The 23,005-nt window shown below is 46.2% G+C and overlaps 1 protein-coding gene across 2 annotated transcripts in view; it reads left to right on the top strand.

The window, feature by feature from the left end:
- FAM81A (family with sequence similarity 81 member A) overlaps positions 1 to 23,005 on the top strand; it is a 100,396-nt gene that overhangs the window by 65,251 nt on the left and 12,140 nt on the right. For both annotated transcript variants that reach the window (XM_081102630.1, XM_081102629.1), the window contains 2 exons: positions 9,580 to 9,709; positions 11,182 to 11,288. In XM_081102630.1, coding sequence (XP_080958756.1) covers positions 9,580 to 9,709; positions 11,182 to 11,288 — 237 coding nt within the window. The remainder of the gene's footprint in view (positions 1 to 9,579; positions 9,710 to 11,181; positions 11,289 to 23,005) is intronic.

Here is a 23,005-nt window from a genome sequence, read left to right as displayed (position 1 = left end):
AAAAAAAAAACAGATAAATTGGACATCATCAGATTAAAGACTTTTGGGGATGATGTGCAATGCTGTTCTGAATATTCACATAGTTTTTGTGTGGTCGTATGTTTTCATTTCTCTTGCATATATATACACCTAGGAGTGTAATTGTTGAGTAATGTGGTAGCTCTAACTTTTGAAGAACAGAACAGTCAGACTGTTTTCCAAAGTGGCCACACCATTTTACTGCCAGCAGCAGTGTATGAGGGCTCCCATTTCTCTACATTCAACACTTATCTGTCTTTTTTATTACAGCCAACCTAGGGGGTGTGAAGTGGCATATGTGATTTTGGTTTGCATTTCCCTTAATGACTAATGGTATTGAACATCATTTAATGTGCTTATTGGTGATTTATCTGCTTTGTAGCACTTACTCAGATCCTGTGCCCATTTTTAAATTGGGTTATTTGTCTCTTTATTATTGTAGGAGCACTTTGTGTATTCCAGATGCAATTCTCTGATCAGATATTTGAAAAAAGTTTCCCCATTCTGTTTTCTTTTCATTTCCTTAATGGGGTCCATTTGGGTCTATTTGTATTGCTATTCTCTATTTAATGAGACATTGTCATTAGGCTTTACTTTTTAAAGCATGTTTCTTTGACTACATTTATAATGGCTGCCTTGCGTTTTGTCTTTTAAATTTGATGTCTGCTCTTTCACAGGCAGCTTCTGTCTGCTCCTTCCCCGTGTATCGGTCACATTTTCCTGTTTCTTTGCATGTCTCAGGCTTTTTGTTAACAGCTGGGCGTTTCAGGTAGTATGTTGTTGCAATCTGTATACTGACACACACCCTGGGGTTTGTTGTTTGTTCAGTGGCTTGGCTGGACTGTGTTAGTGATGTCTGTCTCCCCTACAGTATGGAGCCTCAGATGTCACTCCTCAGAAGGTAAAAAGTCACCTTGCAGTTATAGTGGCTTCAGCAAGGCTCTCTGTCTCTTTCCCTGATCGGTATTAAGCCGTCTGCCTCTGTTGGAACCACACCCAAATTTTAGCTCTACTGATTGCTGGCCTATTGCTCTACTGTTTTTGAAGTGCCCTAGAACATACATTGCTCCGTGATCTGATTCAATTAAATTATTGCCAGCACTTACGGGTTTAATGATGTATATATACCCTAGTTACATACGTATGTGTGCGTGTGTATATAAACACACGCACATATACATATATGTTAATTATTACACATACATACATATATATTATAATATGGAAGATGAGAAAATATTTTAAATGTCATTGCTTTTGGTTGCTGTGCCACCATGTCACAAGCTGTAAGAGAAGTTCTGCGTAAGCATGTTGCCCGTCATACCTGTTGCTAGACTTTGGGACCCTGTTGGCCAAGTGGTAGAGTCATTCTGCCACCTGATGGCCACAGTTAGGAAGTGTAGCCAGGAGATAGCTGCCAAAAGACTGGAAAAGGAAAATTTGGAATCTGTAATAGAAAACATCAAGGATGAAATAGGACAACTGATCAGATTCATTGCAAATTCTTGTTTAGCTAAAGTTATTGAGCATGCGCACAGCTATGTTAGAGTGCTGAGGCTGTCTTTTATGAGTGTTTTTTTGAAAAGACAAGAATGATGTCTTTGCTTCAATACTAGCTGAAATAGCAATATTGTTTTCCCCTTAATCTATCTGTCTGTCTGTCTGTCTGTCTGTCTGTCTATCTATCTGTCTATCTATCTATCTATCTATCTACACACATACACACACACAGACACACACACTAGAGGCCCGGTGCATGAAATTTGTGCACTCGTGGGGAGGTGGGGTCCCTCAGCTCTGATGGCGAGAGGGTGCACACCAGGCCAAGGGACCCCACTGGTGCATGATCAGGGCCAGGAGGGACTCAGGAAGTTGGCCAGCCAGGGAGGGGCCATGGGAGGGCTCCGAGGCTTGTCCAGCCCATCTCACTCAGTCCGGATCAGCAGGACCCCAGCAGCAAGCTAACCTACCGGTAGGAGCGTCTGCCCCCTGGTGGTCATTGCACGTCATAGTGACTGGTCAACCAGTCGACTGTCTGCCCCTTGGTGGTCAGTGCATGTCACTGCGAGAGGTTGAGTGGCCTTAGCATATCATTAGCATATTATGCTTTGATTGGTTGAATGGTCGACTGGATGACCAGACACTTAGCATATTAGGCTTTTATTATTTAGGATAATAATTTTTATATATATAAATACATATTTATGTATATAATTTCAAACTTATAAAAATATGCAAGACTCATCATTTGTTAACATTTTGTCCCATTTTGTTATTCTTTCATATATAAAATTTATTTCTGAAACATCTGAGAGTAAGAATAACATTGTTTTTGACATTAGAAACACAAGTTGATTTCACTGTGTGTGTTTTCTGATGAGAGGCTTTGGAATCACTCACTGTGAGTCTCTCTACTTTCCCTGCCCTCCCTACCCCTTTATTTATAAAAGTACGTAAGTGATTTATGCTGGTAATAAACAATCAGGCATACTATGAAATATATGAAATGGAGAATGAAGGCTCACCAACTCCATCTCTGTTTTACTCCTTAGAGGTAACTAATGTTAACAATCTGGTGTCTGTCCTCTTAGACTTTTCTTATACATTGTTGTAAAATAATTATCATTGTAGTAATATAATGATTTGCAGCAAAACAATTACCTAATAGTGTGATTTTGATTTTACTGAAGTAGATTTTTAGAGACTCCTTCCATATGGGCTGTGGGCAATACATTTCTTAATCTTTGTATGTCTGAAACTGTCTTTATCTTTATTTTGCACTTATTCTTGGATGATAGTTTATTTTTCTTAAAATTTTAAAGGTATTTCTCCATCATCTTGTGATATCTATTATCCTATCTAATAATAGACAAACATGGTAATTGACCGTACCTTTGCTACAGCCCCATTGGCTAATCAGTGTGATATGCAAATTAACCGTCAACAAAGATGGCGGTTAATTTGCATACATGGGCTCTAAGTGGTGGAGCGAAGCCTGACAGCCCGGGGCCAGCAGAGCAGCAAGGCCTGACATTTCCGGGGCCGGTGGCGCAGTGAGGCCTGACGTTTCCGGGGCCGGCGGAGCAGCGAGGCCTCATGGCCCCAGGGCCGGCGGAACAGCGAGTCCTGACGTTTCCGGGACCGGCAGAGCAGTGAGGCCTGACGGACCCGGGGCCGGCAGAGCAGCGAAGCCTGATGTTTCCGGGGCTGGCTCCGGCCAGAACTTGGCCAGAGCGAAGGCCTGGGCCCCGGGTGCTGGAGGCAAACCTGTGCCAGCAGCCAGGGGAAAGGAAGGCCTATTGCACGAATTTCTTCGTGCAACAGGCCTCTAGTCTTCTGGTATGTGTTGTGTGCTGTCTTATACTCAGTCTTTGGCAGATTACCACTCTTTAGTCTCTGGTTGCTTTTAAGATTTTATCTTTACTGTGGCCTATCTGAATCTCACCATGCTCCATTTATTTTTACTTATCCCACTTTGTATTCATTAAATACTTTACAATTCATGTCTGTCTTCAGTTTAATGAAATTGCCAGCACTCACACCTCAAATATTGCATATCTGTCATTCTCTACATCTCCTCCTCCTCCTCCTCCTCTTTCTTCTTCTTTGTTAAATATGTTTTTTATTTTAGAGAGAAAGGAAGGGAGATGGAGAGAGAGAGAAACATCATTGGCTGCCTCCTGCACGCCTCCTACTGGGGTCAGAGCCTGCAACCTGCATGTGCCCTGCCCGAATTGACCTGGTGACCTCTGCTCATGGAACAGTGCTCAGCCAGCTCAGCCACACTGACCAGGGCCATTTCCTTCCTTTGAAACTCAACTTCTCCTGGACTTATGTTAGCATTTCTTTATCCGTCCTCCTTGTTTTATAACTATTTTTCATGTTTTGAATCTCTGTCTGCCTTTACTGCATTCTGAGTGAGCTCCTTGCCACTATCTTCTAATTCACTGATTTTATCCTCAATCATGCCTAATCTAGAGTTTGACTGGTCTATCAAGACAACTCTATAGTTTTTTTCCCAGGATTTCTAATTTTTTCTCTTATATACTCGTTCTCCTTTCATCTCTGCCTGTTTTTGTTTACTACTTTAGCATCCTCTTGATCAGTGGTTCTCAACCTTCTGGCCCTTTAGATACAGTTCCTCATGTTGTGACCCAACCATAAAATTATTTTCGTTGCTACTTCATAACTGTAATGTTGCTACTGTTATGAATCGTAATGTAAATATCTGATATGCAGGGTGGTCTTAGGCGACCCCTGTGAAAGGGTCGTTCAACCGCCAAAGGGGTCGCGACCCACAGGTTGAGAACCACTGCTCTTGATGGGTGTTAATCTTTCTTTGTTATTTTGTAGTATCTTAAATATATTTATTTTAAACTTATTTGATCCCAGTTGTGCTTTCCATAGCTGGGGGAGCCCCACTCAAGTCTCTGGTTTCAGTTACCCTGGCCACAAGTGGAGCCAGTTCTTGCCCTTCTTGCCCTGTGGGAACTAAACTTTCTTCTTACTACTATTGGTTTTCAGATACAGAGCCCCAGCCAGCCTCTGACACCAGCAAAGCATTTGCTTTGCTCTGTCTTCTGCACCATCTCTCTGCTTTCCACTTTCTCCCATTCCTTTTACCCTTTGGCTTTATACCTTTTTTATAACATTCATTTGGTGTCATCTTGATAGATATTCAGGAGGGAGCCAAGATGAGGGCATGTGTGTTGTCCGCCATGTTTAACTGAAATACCAGGTAGCAGTTCCTGTTTGCAATATTTTAATACAAAGTGATTAGTAAATTAGTTAAATATTATAGCTTATTAGAAAGCCTACCTAGCACTGGCATGCTCTCTAATTTTTATTTATGGCTTATAAAGCATAAACCTGTAATATTTTATTTTCTCCAGCTTCTGGAGGGATATCATTTAACTTTTGTTAATTTGTTTGCTGTTGATTGCAAATACTCGATGTGATTTAGAAAGTGAGACTCTTTGCGGTATCTACATCTTTTAGGGAATAGTCCATAAACCTTGTTCAGGCCTCAGTGCAGATGTACCTCTTAAAGAACACATCCTCAATGCTTGTAGGATGATTGTAGACGGCTGATTTACAGAACGTGTGACTGGCCATAGGTTATTCTTCGTGAGTATTTATGACTTATTCAGCAAGTTCCCAAACAATCTTCTGAGCTTATTTGTCTGAATCAGGGGGATAGTGAACAGATGTCAAATGTAATCCCCATCAATAATAGGAAAATATAGGTATAGATTGCATCGCATTTGGGAGTAGTGGCATAATAGTTTAAAAATCTAGATTGTTATAGTGTGTGTGCTGGAGAGACGAAGTTCTCACTGTGCTGTGTTTGGTATAGAAGACATTCTACAGCTACGTACTGAGTGAATGAATGGATTGTGGCCTGGGGTTCCAACCACAGCCTCTTCACTTGACTGTATGTTGCCTTGAACCTGACCTGCCTTTCATGACAGGGATCTAAGCCCACATGTCTCTGGCTCTGGCTTCCTTATAATCCAGCCCCATTTCTGCTTCATGGGGGCCCAGGCAACGATGGTGGGATAGTGCTTATTCCATAAAATTATAACATATTCTTTGTACATGGCTATTGATCAAAACATTTTCCTTGTGGAATTGTTTTTTCTGATTATAAAAATTACATGTATTGGAGAAAACCAAGATGGCGGCATAGGTAAACACCGGAGATTGCTGCCTCGCACAACCACTTCAAAAATACAACTAAAAGACGGAACGGACATCACCCAGAACCACAGGAAGGCTGGCTGAGTGGAAGTCCTACAACTAGAAGGAAATAGAAAAGCATACCTAGACTCAGAGGAGGCGCAGTGCGGAAGTAAAATACTAAGGTGGGGAGGTGCAAGTGGAAAGGGCTGGCGGCTGAGGGCGTGGTTGTCTGTTTCAATTGGGAGGGAGTCTCAGGCTCTGAGCTCCAGTTCCTGGCAAGTCTCTGTGGACCCAGACTCAAACAGGAGAAGCGGGACCGTCTGGCATCGGTCAGAACTCGAGGGCAGCTTTCTCTCCGAGGTACTTGCAGCAGTTGCTGGGACACTGAGAGGCAGAGCCTCTGGGGACGGGACTAGAGCAGCCATAACTGCTCGCTCCGCCCACCCTGTTGATCCCGTGGGACCCGCCCTGCCCAAGCCCTGAACAGAGGCATTTGCGGGATAGCCTCAGGCAAAGGCTAGATTAGCACCTCCCTAGAGGACAGAAATTCTCCCACTGCAGACACAGCTGATTCTCACAGCCAATTGGCCTGGAGGTCAAATTCCCCCCAGTATTACCTACAACAATCAAGGCTTAACTACAACAAGACTGCACACAAAGATCACTAGGGGGTGCACCAAGAAAGCATAAAAAATGCGGAGACAAAGAAACAGGACACAAATGTCAGAAATGGAGGATATAGAGTTCAAAACCACACTTTTAAGGTCTCTCAAGAACTGTCTAGAAGCCGCCGATAAATTTAGTAAGGCCCTCAAAAAGACTGGTGAGACCGCCGATGAATATAGTGAGATCCTCAAGAAATCTAATGAGACCCTAGATGTTGTGATAAAGGACCAACTAGAAATTAAGCATACACTGACTGAAATAAAGAATATTATACAGACACCCAACAGCAGACCAGAGGAGCGCAAGAATCAAGTCAAAGATTTGAAATGCGAAGAAGCAAAAAACACCCAACCGGAAAAGCAAAATGAAAAAAGAATCCGAAAATACGAAGATAGTGTAAGGAGCCTCTGGGACAGCTTCAAGCATACCAACATCAGAATTATAGGGGTGCCAGAAGAAGAGAGAGAGCAAGATATTGAAAACCTATTTGAAGAAATAATGACAGAAAACTTCCCCTACTTGGTGAAAGAAATAGACTTACAAGTCCTGGAAGCACAGAGAACCCCAAACAAAAGGAATGCAAAGAGGACCACACCAAGACACATCATAATTAAAATGCCAAGAGCAAAAGACAAAGAGAGACTCTTAAAAGCAGCAAGAGAGCCGAAACCGGTTTGGCCTGCGGACTGAAGGGTCCCAGGTTCGATTCCGGTCAAGGGCACGTATCTGGGTTGCGGGCATATCCCCAGTAGGAGATGTGCAGGAGGCAGCTGATCGATGTTTCTCTCTCATTGATGTTTCTAACTCTCTATCTCTCTCCCTTCCTCTCTGTAAAAAATCAATAAAATATATTAAAAAAAAAAAGCAGCAAGAGAAAGAAAGTCAGTTACCTACAAGGGAATACCCATACAACTATCAGCTGATTTCTCAACAGAAACTTTGCAGGCCAGAAGGGAGTGGCAAGAAGTATTCAAAGTGATGAATACCAAGAACCTACAACCAAGATTACTTTATCCAGCAAAGCTATCATTCAGAATTGAAGGTCAGATAAAGAGCTTCACAGATAAGGAAAAGCTAAAGGAGTTCATCACCACCAAACCAGTATTATATGAAATGCTGAAAGGTATCCTTTAAGAAGAGGAAGAAGAAGAAAAAGGTAAAGATACAAATTATAAACAACAAATACGCATCTATCAACAGGTGAATCTAAGAATCAGGTGAATAAATAATCTGATGAACAGAATGAACTGGTGTTATAATAGAATCAGGGACATAGAAAGGGAATGGACTGACTATTCTTAGGGGGGAAAGGGGTGTGGGGGATGTGGGAAGAGACTGGACAAAAATCGTGCACCTATGGATGAGGACAGTGGGTGGGGAGTGAGGGCGGAGGGTGGGGTGGGAACTGGGAGGAGGGGAGTTATGGGGGGAAAAAAGAGGAACAAATGTAATAACCTGAACAATAAAGATTTAATTTAAAAAAATTATATGTATTTATTTCAGGAAAGTTGTGCATGTCAGAAAAGAATGAAAAATACAATAACCAAACATGATCCAGAGATAGTTGGTTAGTATTTTGTAAGCTTTCATGTGATAGTTTAATGATTATCTGCATCAAGGTTCACTCAAGCAAACAGAAAACACTCTTTTAGCAGGAAGGGATTTCACATCGAAAATCACAGCTCGCAAAAGCAGTGGGAGCTGTGGGGAGGCAAAGGGCAGGAAACTTACTGGCTTTCAGGGAAATAGGCAGCATGAGAATCACAGAAGGGGACTTGGCTGCCCCCAGCACGGAAGTCAGGGGTTTCAGGAGTGTGTCTGGAAGCGGCTGCACACCCACCCGGGCAGGGTCCCCAGGCGCCTGCCCGCCCACTGCTGCAGAGCAGAATAGGACTGCCCCTTCTCCTCCACCTTCCACCTCCTGCAGAAGTGCCTCCCACTGGTGGATCTAAATCAGACCACGCCAGTGAGGGAACCCGGGAAGTGCAGTTTGGGGGCTCCTGCCTGAGGAGCTTTCCCAAGGAGCAAAAGGGCCATGGCGGCTCTGAGTGGCCCCCTCGTGATTGCTTTCTCTTGTCAGTAGTCTTCCAGTATCTGTTTTCTAAGCTTCTCACCATGAGTTATTTCCGTGACTGTCTGGCCACCTCTTATTCTAGGCAAAGCGAACCTCCAGATATACTGTTTGAAGCTCTGCCCACTGTGAGGTTTCCCTTCTGTAATACCCTCAGGGCCACTCCTGAGCGGGCTTTTCAGTGTCAGCAGCCTTCTAGAAGGTGCCAGCCTATTGGGTGTGACCATCTGTAAATCAGGCCTGACCTTTTCTCCCTCAGTCCACTTGGGCATCAAAAACTCCTCAAGAGGCCACGGGTGTGAGTTGAAGGAAGTTGGTCCAGTAGCAGGGCGGGATGCCACGGGAGTCAGGGCTCATGCAGTTTGCGTAGCCTTTGCGATCAGTTCCGGCTTGATGTCTGTACATACCCCTCCCCTCAAGGATGGGGTGCTGTTCAGCGCCCACCTGTATGCAGTCTCCCCCAGCGCCCAGTGGCAAGCCAGCAGCTACTTCTCCAGGGATGACTTTGCTCTAAACCCCTCGGGTTCTGTCCTGTGACCCTCCTGTTAGGTCTGTCACCCGTGGACAGAGGCTGGTACACAGCGTATCTGCCACCGATACCTGGAGCACCACTGGGACCACCAAGGGGTGTAAGGCCCGGGGGCAGAGCCACTTCCTTGGCAGCGCGGACCAGCTGCAGGGCCTCCCCTGGCCCTGGCCCCCTCAAAGCAGACAGCCTGCTAGGTGGTTAAGAGGGGCCTTTCTAATGTGGTGGAAATTGCCTCCAAAATGCAAACTCCCCCTCTCCCCCCAACACACACACCCATGAAAAGGCGGAGGTGGTTCTGAAGACGACAGACCACATCCGCACACGCTGTCGTGTTTTGTAACTGGGCCCTCACTGCAGATACGGTTTTGTAGTCATGATCATCGTAAGCCTGAGGCCCTTTGATGGTGATATCTCGAGTCTTTTTAAGCACACCCCTGTGGTTTAACGTAAAAACCATAGTGAGGGCAGCTCTCTGAATTCGTTTGAGCCTCTGTTAAAAAGAGCGGCTCATCGCGCAGTTTCTCTGAGTGGGGCCATGCATTGTAGAGCAGGCAAGGAAGCCCGAGCACTTGTTGGGAAACGTGAGAATGAGCTTCGTTGTTTGCCTGGACAGGTGTGACGCCAGCATAGCCAGACTCTCCGCGGAGCACAAATCCACGTGCGAGGGCCTTCAGCACTTGAACAAAGAGCAGCAGGCTGCCAAACTTATCCTGGAAACAAAGATCAAGGACGCAGAGGGCCAGGTATGACCCGTCTCAGGGAGCTGTTTAAAGGTGGTCATTGTTCTCAGCTGAGAGTGCCGTGGTGCGGCCTGTCTTTTACAGAGGAGACTAGCTCGGGCGCCCGGCATAAGCATGATCTCTTTTCTCTGCTTCTTCCTTCCTTCTGCGTCACTGGAGTGGCGCTTCATGAGTAAGGCAAACACGTCACCGAGATTTTTCGGTACAGCCCTAATTCCAGAGTTCCTTTCCCTTCATTCTGAAAACAATTACGACATTCCAAATTGTAACTCCAAAATGACCCCTCGCACAGGTAAGCGATCAGCATTCTTTTACATGCCAGTCGTCCCAATTTGGGGTTTGGGGAAAGGTTGCTACGTTCACCGGGACTAGTCTGTGTGGGAAGAAATTAGGGCAAAGCTGGAGGATAGGCCGGCTAGTGGATTTTCAGTATTCCACCTTGAAAATTCACAGGTTAATTTAAAAAAGCAAAATTCTTGGCATTTAACGTTTGCTTTTTGGCCACTTACAACTTTCCCTTTGCCATAATGGGGCCTGTCTTTCTGGGATTTCCCCACAGTGTGTGTTCTGCTTGCTCTTCTTCATTTAAACGGGGACTATGCCAGGAAAGTGGGGCATCTGGTCAACTTATTGGATTCAAAAGACTTGTGTCCTAACTGCATCCAATAAGTAGGTAAATCTGCTTATGTGAAAAGCACAGACATTATAAAACCATGAAAAGAAGAATAAAATGACAAGTCCAGTACTTTTTATCACAGAATGAGTGAGGATAAAATTATTACATCAGAAAATAAATGCTAAGGAAATATTAAGCTTTCTGATAGCCAAGCCAAGTGTAATGCATATAGAAATCCATAAAAGGAGACGTATTTTTTTATTTGTTCTGGATCTGAAAAATACTTGTTTCATGAATCTTTAAGGAACATTGCAGAAAATTAAGACATTTCATATAGCACTAGTTTTATGTTACATGGTAGTAAAAAGACAAGGGAAATGGGTAGGCAGTGGGAAGGAGAAAGGAGTAGGAAGGGTGTGTAGTTACAAATTATGTTTTCTGGGAACTAAACAATGCAGAGGTAAATCTGGGACCTTAATGGATTTTGTAAGTGATAAGAATTCCATTCTCTGTGACTAGCAGCTACATTCCTGGTTAGAAATTTCAGGATAAAAGTGACTATATTTTGTGCCAGCAGGTGGCAGTAGTGTACCTGGGCAGAAACTGGGCTTGCTCATCAGTGTTCTGTAAGCTCAGTGCTCAGTGCACAGGGAACATTTTGGCAATGCTGCTGGTCTTGGTTTTTGATGGGGCCTGTGAAAGAAAATGGAAGTGGAGGGATGAGGTGAAGTCCTAAATGACTGTATTAAATTAGACTGAATCTTCATGCCATTTGTCTAGAATATAGCTTACAGAATGTTTTCTTCAATGACCTCTGAAAAGGTTCAATGTGATACTCCACGCAAAGTCTCTTTTCCAGATTTCTCAGCTTTTGAACAGAGTGGACTTGTCAATATCCGAGCAAAGCACCAAACTGAAGATGTCCCACAGAGATAGTAACCACCAGCTTCAGCTCTTGGATACTAAGTAAGTCATCAACTTATAAACATTTTATTTCTAATGGTAGAAGTTCTTTATGAGCTTATTCAGTACTACAGTTTCCCCCTCTTATTTATGTATTGCATAAACAAAGTGACAACAGTACTGGGAGTTGAAAGGAAAAGTATCTGTGCAGCATGCTGTCACTTCACCTTCCTCATTTTTGTTTTTCTTGGTTGGATAATCATCCATCCATTCATTCGATAAATAGCTGAGCACTGGCCAAGGTGCTGAGGATCAGTAATGAAGAGAAACAGACTGTCCTAGTCCTTGTGTAGCTGATAGTCTAGGGCCGTGGTCAGCAAACTGCGGCTCGTGAGCCACATGCGGCTCGTGAGCCACATGCGGCTCCTTGGCCCCTTGAGTGTGGCTCTTCCACAAAATACCACATGGGGGCGCGCAAGTACAGTGTGATTGACTTCGTGGCCCATGCGCAGAAGTCGGTATTTTGTGGAAGAGCCACACTCAAGGGGCCAAAGAGCCGCATGTGGCTCGCGAGCCGCAGTTTGCCGACCACTGGTCTAGGGTGTTGATGAGCATGGATTACATCATGATTGCAGCAAGCACTTGCTATGTCATTACTAACGGTGATGAGTGCTTTGGAGGAAAGGGGCACATTGTGGTTGGCTGACTAATGGTCCCCCAAATGTCACCATGTAACCTTTGTGAATAGGGCACCTTGCATGGCAAAAAGGGACTTGGATATGCGATTAAGATTTTAAAATGGGAAGGAATAGAACCAAGATGGCGACATAGGTTAACGCCGGAGAATGCTGCCGCGAACAACCAATTCAAGGGTACACCTAAAGGACGAACAGACATCATCCAGAACCACAGGAAGGCTGGCTGAGTGGAAATTCTACAACTAGGAGGAAAGAGAATATCATACCCAGACTCAGAGGAGGCGCAGTGCTGAAGTGAAATACTCAGTTTCCGAGTGTGTGTGGAGCGGGCTGGCGGCGGAGGGCGCGGTTGTTGTTTTCAATTGGGAGGGAGTTTCAGACTCTGAGCTCCAGATCCGGGCGAGTCTCTAGGGACCCAGACTCAAACGGGAGAAGCGGGACTGTCTGGCTTCGGTCGGAACTCGAAGGTAGCTTTCTCTCCGAGGTTTGCAGTGGTTGCTGGGACTCTGTGAGGCAGAGCCCCTAGGGATGGTACTGAGAACAGCCATAACTGCTCGCTCCGGCCAGCCCTGTAGATCCCTGGGGACCCGCCCCGCCCAAGCCCTGCGCAGAGCCATTTGCCGAATAGCCTCAGGCAAACTCTCGATTAGCACCGCCCTAGAGATCCAGCACAGGAAGCTTTCCCACTGCAGACGCAGCTGACTCTCATAGCCAGTTAGCCTGGAGGTCAAATCACCCCCAGTATTGCCGACAACAGTCAAGGCTTAACTACAACAAGACTGCGCACAAAGACCACTAGGGGGTGCACCAAGAAAAGATAAAAAAATGCGGAGACAAAGAAACAGGATGCAAATGTCAGAAATGGAAGATATAGAGCTCAAAACCACACTTTTAAGGTCTCTCAAGAACTGTCTAGAAGCTGCCGATAAACTTAGTAAGGCCCTCAAAAAGATTGGTGAGACCGCCGATAAATGTGGTGAGATCCTCAAGAAATTTAATGAGACCCTCGATATTGTGATAAAGAACCAACTAGAAATTAAGCATACACTGACTGAAATAAAGAATATTGTACAGACACCCAACAGCAGACCAGAGGAGCGCAAGAATCAAGTCAAAGATTCGAAATGCGAAGAAGCAAAAAACACCCAACCGGAAAAGCAAAATGAAAAAAGAATCCGAAAATACGAAGATAGTGTAAGGAGCCTCTGGGACAGCTTCAAGCGTACCAACATCAGAATTATAGGGGTGCCAGAAGATGAGAGAGAGCAAGATATTGAAAACCTATTTGAAGAAATAATGACAGAAAACTTCCCCTACCTGGTGAAAGAAATAGACTTACAAGTCCAGGAAGCACAGAGAACCCCAAACAAAAGGAATGCAAAGAGGACCACACCAAGACACATCATAATTAAAATGCCAAGAGCAAAAGACAAAGAGAAAATCCTAAAAGCAGCAAGAGAAAGAAAGTCAGTTACCTACAAGGGAATACCCATACGACTGTCAGCTGATTTCTCAACAGAAACTTTGCAGGCCAGAAGGGAATGGCAAGAAATATTCAAAGTGATGAATACCAAGAACCTACAACCAGGATTACTTTATCCAGCAAAGCTGTCATTCAGAACTGAAGGTCAGATAAAGAGCTTCACAGATAAGGAAAAGCTAAAGGAGTTCATCACCACCAAATCAGTATTATATGAAATGCTGAAAGGTATCCTTTAAGAAGAGGAAGACGAAGAAAAAGGTAAAGATACAAATTATGAACAACAAACATGCATCTATCAACAAGTGAATCTAAGAATCAAGTGAACAAATAATCTGGTGATCATAATAGAATCAGGGACATAGAAAGGGAATGGACTGGCTATTCTTGGGGGAGAAAGGGGTGTGGGAGATGCGGGAAGAGACTGGACAAAAATCATGCACCTATGGATGAGGACAGTGGGTGGGGAGTGAGGGCGGAGGGTGGGGCGGGAACTGGGAGGAGGGGAGTTATGGGGGGAAAAAGAGGAACAAATGTAATAATCTGAACAATAAAGATTTAATTAAAAAAATAAAATTTAAAATTAAAAAAAAAAGATTTTAAAATGGGAAAATTATTTGGGTGAACCCGATGTCACCCTTAGAGTCCCTGTGAGAGGGGGCAGGAAGGTCAGAGTCAGAAGACCACGTGATGTGGAAGCCAAGATTGGAGTCATGTGCCTTGACGGTGGAGGAAGCTGAAAAAGGCAAGAAAATGACTCTCCCCCCAGAGCCCCCAGAAGGAACCGCCTCTGCTCACACCTCGACCTCAGTCCAGTGAAGCTGATTTCAGACCTCTGGCCTTCAGAACTATAAGAAAATGAATGTGTTGTTTTTAGCCACCAGGTTTGCGGGCACTTATCACAGCAGCCGCCAGAGGCTAATACAGTGGTGCTGTGAGCGTGAAAGGCAGGGGCCTGGGTGTGAGCCTTCCTAAGAGGCGATGTTTGGAGTCAGAGATGAAGAATGAGTGGAATTCACTGGGTAAAGAGAGAGGTGATGACATACAGGATGGGAGGGCCTATCTTGGGAGAAGTGTGGCATATAGAACCTGCAGGATGGCAAAGGTGGCTGGATCAGAGACGTGAGGCTGGAGAGGAGGCGGGCCAGCTGGCCTGGCCTTGTAGACCTTGGCCGGCACTTCCCATCACTGAGCAACAAGGAGCCACTGGGAGGGAGATTTTAAGCAGATAAAGTGATATGTACACAATTACTTTTCAATGGCCTTCATTGCAGTTGGAAATGGATCACAAGGGGCCAAAGCAGAGATGGAGACATCAGTTAGGGGCACCGTTTCAGCAGTCCAGGTGGGAGAGGCCTGCATCAGGGTGATACTGAGCTATCTAGTTGGTGCCCTGTAATTTGTTACGCTTCCACATTTTGTTATAGCGACCCGTTCGTTATAGTGGCCCTTTAGTTATAGTGGCTCTTTGGTTATAGTGGCCCGTTAGTTATAGTGGCCCGTTGGTTATAGTGGCCTGTTAGTTATAGTGGCCCGTTAGTTGTAGTGGCCCGTTAGTTGTAGTGGCCCGTTAGTTATAGTGGCCCGTTCGTTATAGTGGCCCTTTAGTTATAGTGGCTCTTTGGTTATAGTGGCCCGTTCGTTATAGTGGCCCTTTAGTTATAGTGGCTCTTTGGTTATAGTGGCCCGTTAGTTATAGTGGCCCGTTGGTTATAGTGGCCCGTTAGTTATAGTGGCCCGTTAGTTGTAGTGGCCCGTTAGTTATAGTGGCCCGTTAGTTATAGTGGCCCTTTAGTTATAGTGGCTCTTTGGTTATAGTGGCCCGTTAGTTATAGTGGCCCGTTAGTTGTAGTGGCCCGTGAGTTATAGTGGCCCGTGAGTTATAGCGGCCCGTTAGTTATAGTGGCCCGTTAGTTATAGTGGCCCGTTAGTTGTAGCGGCCCGTTGGTTATAGTGGCCCGTTGGTTATAATGGCCCGTTGGTTATAGTGGACCGTTAGTTATAGTGGCCCGTTAGTTGTAGTGGCCCGTTAGTTATAGTGGCCCGTTAGTTGTAGCGGCCCGTTGGTTATAGTGGCCCGTTGGTTATAGTGGCCCGTTAGTTATAGTGGCCCGTTAGTTATAGTGGCCCGTTGGTTATAGTGGCCCGTTGGTTATAGTGGCCCGTTAGTTATAGTGGCCCGTTAGTTATAGTGGCCCGTTGGTTATAGTGGCCCGTTGGTTATAGTGGCCCGTTAGTTATAGTGGCCCGTTAGTTATAGTGGCCCGTTGGTTATAGTGGCCCGTTGGTTATAATGGCCCGTTGGTTATAGTGGCCCGTTAGTTATAGTGGCCCGTTAGTTATAGTGGCCCGTTAGTTATAGTGGCCCGTTAGTTGTAGTGGCCCGTTGGTTGTAGTGGCCCGTTGGTTATAGTGGCCCGTTAGTTGTAGTGGCCTGTTAGTTGTAGTGGCCCGTTAGTTGTAGTGGCCCTTTAGTTATAGTGGCCCGTTGGTTATAGTGGCCCGTTAGTTATAGTGGCCCGTTAGTTATAGTGGCCCGTTGGTTATAGTGGCCCGTTAGTTATAGTGGCCCTTTAGTTATAGTGGCCCGTTGGTTATAGTGGCCCTTTAGTTATAGTGGCCCGTTAGTTATAGTGGCCCGTTAGTTGTAGTGGCCCGTTAGTTATAGTGGCCCTTTAGTTATAGTGGCCCGTTGGTTATAGTGGCCCGTTAGTTATAGTGGCCCGTTAGTTATAGTGGCCCGTTGGTTATAGTGGCCCGTTAGTTATAGTGGCCCGTTGGTTATAGTGGCCCGTTGGTTATAGTGGCCCTTTAGTTATAGTGGCCCGTTAGTTATAGTGGCCCGTTAGTTATAGTGGCCCGTTAGTTGTAGTGGCCAGTTGGTTATAGTGGCCCGTTAGTTGTAGTGGCCCGTTGGTTATAGTGGCCCGTTGGTTATAGTGGCCCGTTAGTTGTAGTGGCCCGTTGGTTATAGTGGCCCGTTAGTTATAGTGGCCCGTTAGTTATAGTGGCCCGTTAGTTGTAGTGGCCCGTTGGTTATAGTGGCCTGTTGGTTATAGTGGCCCGTTGGTTATAGTGGCCCGTTAGTTATAGTGGCCCGTTAGTTGTAGTGGCCCGTTAGTTGTAGTGGCCCGTTAGTTATAGTGGCCCTTTAGTTATAGTGGCCCGTTAGTTGTAGTGGCCCGTTAGTTGTAGTGCCCCGTTAGTTATAGTGGCCCTTTAGTTATAGTGGCCCGTTAGTTGTAGTGGCCCGTTAGTTGTAGTGGCCCGTTAGTTATAGTGGCTCTTTAGTTATAGTGGCCCGTTAGTTGTAGTGGCCCGTTAGTTGTAGTGGCCCGTTGGTTATAGTGGCCCGTTAGTTATAGTGGCCCGTTGGTTATAGTGGCCCGTTGGTTATAGTGGCCCGTTAGTTATAGTGGCCCTTTAGTTATAGCGGCCCGTTGGTTATAGTGGCCCGTTAGTTATAGTGGCCCGTTAGTTATAGTGGCCCTTTAGTTATAGTGGCCCGTTGGTTATAGTGGCCCGTTAGTTATAGTGGCCCGTTAGTTATAGTGGCCCGTTAGTTGTAGTGGCCCGTTGGTTATAGTGGCCCGTTGGTTATAGTGGCCCGTTAGTTATAGTGGCCCGTTAGTTATAGTGGCCCGTTAGTTGTAGTGGCCCGTTGGTTATAGTGGCCCGTTAGTTGTAGTGGCCCGTTAGTTATAGTGGCCCGTTAGTTGTAGTGGCCCGTTAGTTATAGTGGCCCGTTGGTTATAGTGGCCCGTTGGTTATAGTGGCCCGTTAGTTGTAGTGGCCCCTTGGTTATAGTGGCCCGTTGGTTATAGTGGCCCGTTAGTTATAGTGGCCCGTTAGTTATAGTGGCCCGTTAGTTATAGTGGCCCGTTGGTTATAGTGGCCCGTTAGTTGTAGTGGCCCGTTGGTTATAGTGGCCCGTTGGTTATAGTGGCCCGTTAGTTGTAGTGGCCCGTTGGTTATAGTGGCCCGTTAGTTATAGTGGCCCGTTAGTTATAGTGGCCCGTTGGTTATAGTGGCCCGTTAGTTATAGTGGCCCGTTAGTTATAGTGGCCCGTTGGTTATAGTGGCCCGTTGGTTGTAGTGGCCCGTTGGTTATAGTGGCCCGTTGGTTATAGTGGCCCGTTGGTTGTAGTGGCCCGTTGGTTATAGTGGCCCGTTGGTTATAGTGACCCATTGGTTGTAGTGGCCCGTTGGTTATAGTGGCCCGTTGGTTATAGTGGCCCGTTGGTTGTAGTGGCCCGTTGGTTATAGTGGCCCGTTAGTTGTAGTGGCCCGTTAGTTATAGTGGCCCTTTAGTTATAGTGGCCCCTTGGTTATAGTGGCCCATTGGTTATAGTGGCCCGTTGGTTGTAGTGGCCCGTTGGTTATAGTGGCCCGTTGGTTATAGTGGCCCGTTGGTTGTAGTGGCCCGTTGGTTATAGTGGCCCGTTGGTTATAGTGGCCCGTTAGTTGTAGTGGCCCGTTAGTTATAGTGGCCCGTTGGTTATAGTGGCCCGTTGGTTGTAGTGGCCTGTTAGTTATAGTGGCCCGTTGGTTATAGTGGCCCGTTGGTTATAGTGGCCCGTTGGTTATAGTGGCCCGTTAGTTATAGTGGCCCGTTAGTTGTAGTGGCCCGTTAGTTGTAGTGGCCCGTTGGTTGTAGTGGCCCGTTAGTTATAGTGGCCCGTTAGTTGTAGTGGCCCGTTAGTTGTAGTGGCCCGTTAGTTGTAGTGGCCCGTTAGTTATAGTGGCCCGTTGGTTATAGTGGCCCGTTGGTTATAGTGGCCCGTTAGTTGTAGTGGCCCGTTAGTTATAGTGGCCCGTTGGTTATAGTGGCCCGTTAGTTGTAGTGGCCCGTTGGTTATAGTGGCCCGTTGGTTATAGTGGCCCGTTAGTTATAGTGGCCCGTTAGTTGTAGTGGCCCGTTAGTTATAGTGGCCCTTTAGTTATAGTGGCCCGTTAGTTGTAGTGGCCCGTTAGTTATAGTGGCCCGTTAGTTGTAGTGGCCCGTTAGTTGTAGTGCCCCGTTGGTTATAGTGGCCCGTTGGTTATAGTGGCCCGTTAGTTATAGTGGCCCGTTAGTTGTAGTGGCCCGTTGGTTATAGTGGCCCTTTAGTTATAGTGGCCCGTTAGTTGTAGTGGCCCGTTAGTTATAGTGGCCCGTTAGTTGTAGTGGCCCGTTAGTTATAGTGGCCCTTTAGTTATAGTGGCCCCTTGGTTATAGTGGCCCGTTGGTTATAGTGGCCCGTTAGTTATAGTGGCCCGTTGGTTATAGTGGCCCGTTGGTTATAGTGGCCCGTTGGTTGTAGTGGCCCGTTAGTTATAGTGGCCCGTTGGTTATAGTGGCCCGTTGGTTATAGTGGCCCGTTGGTTGTAGTGGCCCGTTAGTTATAGTGGCCCGTTGGTTATAGTGGCCCGTTAGTTGTAGTGGCCCGTTAGTTATAGTGGCCCTTTAGTTATAGTGGCCCGTTGGTTATAGTGGCCCGTTAGTTATAGTGGCCCGTTAGTTGTAGTGGCCCTTTAGTTATAGTGGCCCGTTGGTTATAGTGGCCCGTTGGTTGTAGTGGCCCGTTAGTTGTAGTGGCCCTTTAGTTATAGTGGCCCGTTGGTTGTAGTGGCCCGTTAGTTATAGTGGCCGGTTGGTTATAGTGGCCCGTTGGTTATAGTGGCCCGTTGGTTGTAGTGGCCCTTTAGTTATAGTGGCCCGTTAGTTATAGTGGCCCGTTAGTTGTAGTGGCCCGTTAGTTATAGTGGCCCTTTAGTTATAGTGGCCCGTTGGTTATAGTGGCCCGTTAGTTATAGTGGCTCGTTAGTTGTAGTGGCCCGTTAGTTGTAGTGGCCCGTTAGTTATAGTGGCCCGTTAGTTGTAGTGGCCCGTTAGTTATAGTGGCCCTTTAGTTATAGTGGCCCTTTAGTTATAGTGGCCCGTTGGTTATAGTGGCCCGTTAGTTGTAGTGGCCCGTTAGTTGTAGTGGCCCGTTAGTTATAGTGGCCCGTTGGTTATAGTGGCCCGTTGGTTATAGTGGCCCGTTGGTTGTAGTGGCCCGTTAGTTATAGTGGCCGGTTGGTTATAGTGGCCCGTTAGTTGTAGTGGCCCGTTGGTTATAGTGGCCCGTTGGTTATAGTGGCCCGTTAGTTATAGTGGCCCGTTAGTTGTAGTGGCCCGTTAGTTATAGTGGCCCTTTAGTTATAGTGGCCCGTTAGTTGTAGTGGCCCATTAGTTATAGTGGCCCGTTAGTTGTAGTGGCCCGTTAGTTGTAGTGCCCCGTTGGTTATAGTGGCCCGTTGGTTATAGTGGCCCGTTAGTTATAGTGGCCCGTTAGTTGTAGTGGCCCGTTGGTTATAGTGGCCCTTTAGTTATAGTGGCCCGTTAGTTGTAGTGGCCCGTTAGTTATAGTGGCCCGTTAGTTGTAGTGGCCCGTTAGTTATAGTGGCCCTTTAGTTATAGTGGCCCCTTGGTTATAGTGGCCCGTTGGTTATAGTGGCCCGTTAGTTATAGTGGCCCGTTGGTTATAGTGGCCCGTTGGTTATAGTGGCCCGTTGGTTGTAGTGGCCCGTTAGTTATAGTGGCCCGTTGGTTATAGTGGCCCGTTGGTTATAGTGGCCCGTTGGTTGTAGTGGCCCGTTAGTTATAGTGGCCCGTTGGTTATAGTGGCCCGTTAGTTGTAGTGGCCCGTTAGTTATAGTGGCCCTTTAGTTATAGTGGCCCGTTGGTTATAGTGGCCCGTTAGTTATAGTGGCCCGTTAGTTGTAGTGGCCCGTTAGTTGTAGTGGCCCTTTAGTTATAGTGGCCCGTTGGTTGTAGTGGCCCGTTAGTTGTAGTGGCCCTTTAGTTATAGTGGCCCGTTGGTTGTAGTTGCCCGTTAGTTATAGTGGCCCGTTGGTTATAGTGGCCCGTTGGTTATAGTGGCCCGTTGGTTGTAGTGGCCCTTTAGTTATAGTGGCCCGTTAGTTATAGTGGCCCGTTAGTTGTAGTGGCCCGTTAGTTATAGTGGCCCTTTAGTTATAGTGGCCCGTTGGTTATAGTGGCCCGTTAGTTATAGTGGCCCGTTAGTTGTAGTGGCCCGTTAGTTGTAGTGGCCCGTTAGTTATAGTGGCCCGTTAGTTGTAGTGGCCCGTTAGTTATAGTGGCCCTTTAGTTATAGTGGCCCTTTAGTTATAGTGGCCCGTTGGTTATAGTGGCCCGTTAGTTGTAGTGGCCCGTTAGTTGTAGTGGCCCGTTGGTTATAGTGGCCCTTTAGTTATAGCGGCCCGTTAGTTGTAGTGGCCCTTTAGTTATAGTGGCCCGTTGGTTATAGTGGCCCTTTAGTTATAGCGGCCCGTTAGTTGTAGTGGCCCTTTAGTTATAGTGGCCCGTTAGTTGTAGTGGCCCGTTAGTTGTAGTGGCCCGTTAGTTGTAGTGGCCCGTTAGTTATAGTGGCCCTTTAGTTATAGTGGCCCGTTAGTTGTAGTGGCCCTTTAGTTATAGTGGCCCTTTAGTTATAGTGGCCCGTTGGTTATAGTGGCCCGTTAGTTATAGTGGCCCTTTAGTTGTAGTGGCCCGTTAGTTATAGTGGCCCTTTAGTTATAGTGGCCCGTTAGTTGTAGTGGCCCGTTAGTTGTAGTGGCCCGTTAGTTATAGTGGCCCTTTAGTTATAGTGGCCCGTTAGTTGTAGTGGCCCGTTAGTTATAGTGGCCCTTTAGTTATAGTGGCCCGTTAGTTGTAGTGGCCCGTTAGTTGTAGTGGCCCGTTAGTTATAGTGGCCCGTTAGTTATAGTGGCCCTTTAGTTATAGTGGCCCGTTAGTTATAGTGGCCCTTTAGTTATAGTGGCCCGTTGGTTATAGTGGCCCGTTAGTTATAGTGGCCCGTTGGTTATAGTGGTCCGTTAGTTATAGTGACCCTTTAGTTATAGTTACCCTTTCGACTGCACTTGCCTGCAGTGAAGCTCATCTTATGCTCGATCACAAAACCATACACCTTCTCCCATCATGAAGCTTCATGACCTCCCATTTTCCTGCCAAAGTAGAGCCAGCATTGACTGTATATGCATGTGTGTGTCCTTGTGTGTGCGTGTACATATGTGTATATGGACACTACATTTTTAAAAGATGACTACAGTATGGAACTTGGTTAGAGGCTTATGGAAATTTAAATTATACATTCTCTGGATCTTTACATCTCAGTGCCTTCATGTTTAATGCTATTTCAGGATTGTTGCCTATTTAACAGGAATTTACCTGTGAAAACCACATTTTTCCCCCTCTCATTGCCTGTATTTACATAATTGTTGAGTTATGTCACCATTTCTCATAGATCCTAGAAGCTGGCCAAGCACAGAAAGATCTCTCCAATCCTCTTTCTTTGATCACACGGGAACAAAAGAAACCTTTTAGTATTTACTAGTCAGCAGACATGAACATCTTTATTTTTCTTCCTACAACTTGCAGTCTAGAAGTGTACACACGAGGCTGGTCACGGAGGCAAGCAGGCACAGCCTGGGGCCTCTGTGGGGTGGGGGATGTATTGGAGACCCAAAAGGTGAACCCCTGCTGGATGAACTAGGAAAAATCCACAGAGATCACAATCTGTCTAATCTTGCCTCTGGGTAGAGAAGTAAAGCTAGTCTTGAGTATCAGGATCCTAACACAAGCTTTCTATAGACTTAGAAAGGTAGTTCCCATTACCCAGAGGGCTTGAAGAAAACCACAGGAACTGTGTTATCATCACATATGCCTCTGTAACTGTCTTAGAATGACCCTGAGATTCCTGGCAGAAGCAAATGCAAATCTTCAGTCTTCAAATCTTCCCACAGACAAAGGAAGTCCCAAGAAACATGAATTTACAATCAAATATTGTGAAACAACACAAGGGAAAAGCTACGCAAATGATTGAATCAGAAGAAACAACAAAAAAACCCAGAATCAGGCTTCTGAATACTGCATGTACAGTAATTATTGGATAGAATAAGAATTCATGTGTATATGTGAGTTTCACACACATATTTTGAAAGTATGATTAAGGGATATGAGATGATCAAAACTGATCAATCAGAATTTAAACAACCAATTAGAACTTCTACAGAATATAATAATTGCTATAACCTGTAACCACACCTGACCAGGGAGCCTGAACAGTGACCGTAGGCAGCTTTGGAGCCCAGCTTATGGCCCCACCTGATTGTTGAGCACAGCCTTGCCCAGGCCGGGAACCCAGCCAACACTCCTGCCCAAAAGCAGAACATGGCCTGCGGCTCTACCTGACTGGGGAGCCCAGACAACAACTCCTGACCCCAGAGCACAGTTTCCAGCTCTACACAACTGCTAGGTACAGCTGGTGGCCACGCCTGACCAGCGAGCCTGGCTAGTGACCTCAGTCAACTGTGGGGCACAGCCAGCAGCCTGCTGAATTGTGGAGCATAGCCTGAGGCCCTGTCTGAGCATGTATCTCAGCCTGTAGCCCTGCCTGAACGTGGAGCTGGGGAACACAGCTTGGGGCCCCACCTGATCAGGTATAGTTGTGGAGCCCAGCCTGCAGCTCTGCCCGATCTTAGACTCCATCCAGCAGCACCACCCTGCCAGGGAACGCAGCCTGCAACCCCACCCAACCAGAGGTCATTGCAGAGCTCAG

This window comes from Myotis nattereri (genome assembly GCF_964212035.1).
Source record: "Myotis nattereri genome assembly, chromosome: 1".
Classification (NCBI taxonomy): domain Eukaryota; kingdom Metazoa; phylum Chordata; class Mammalia; order Chiroptera; family Vespertilionidae; genus Myotis; species Myotis nattereri.
Note: the sequence above shows the minus strand (reverse complement) of the source record. Positions and strands in the feature narration are given on the sequence as shown.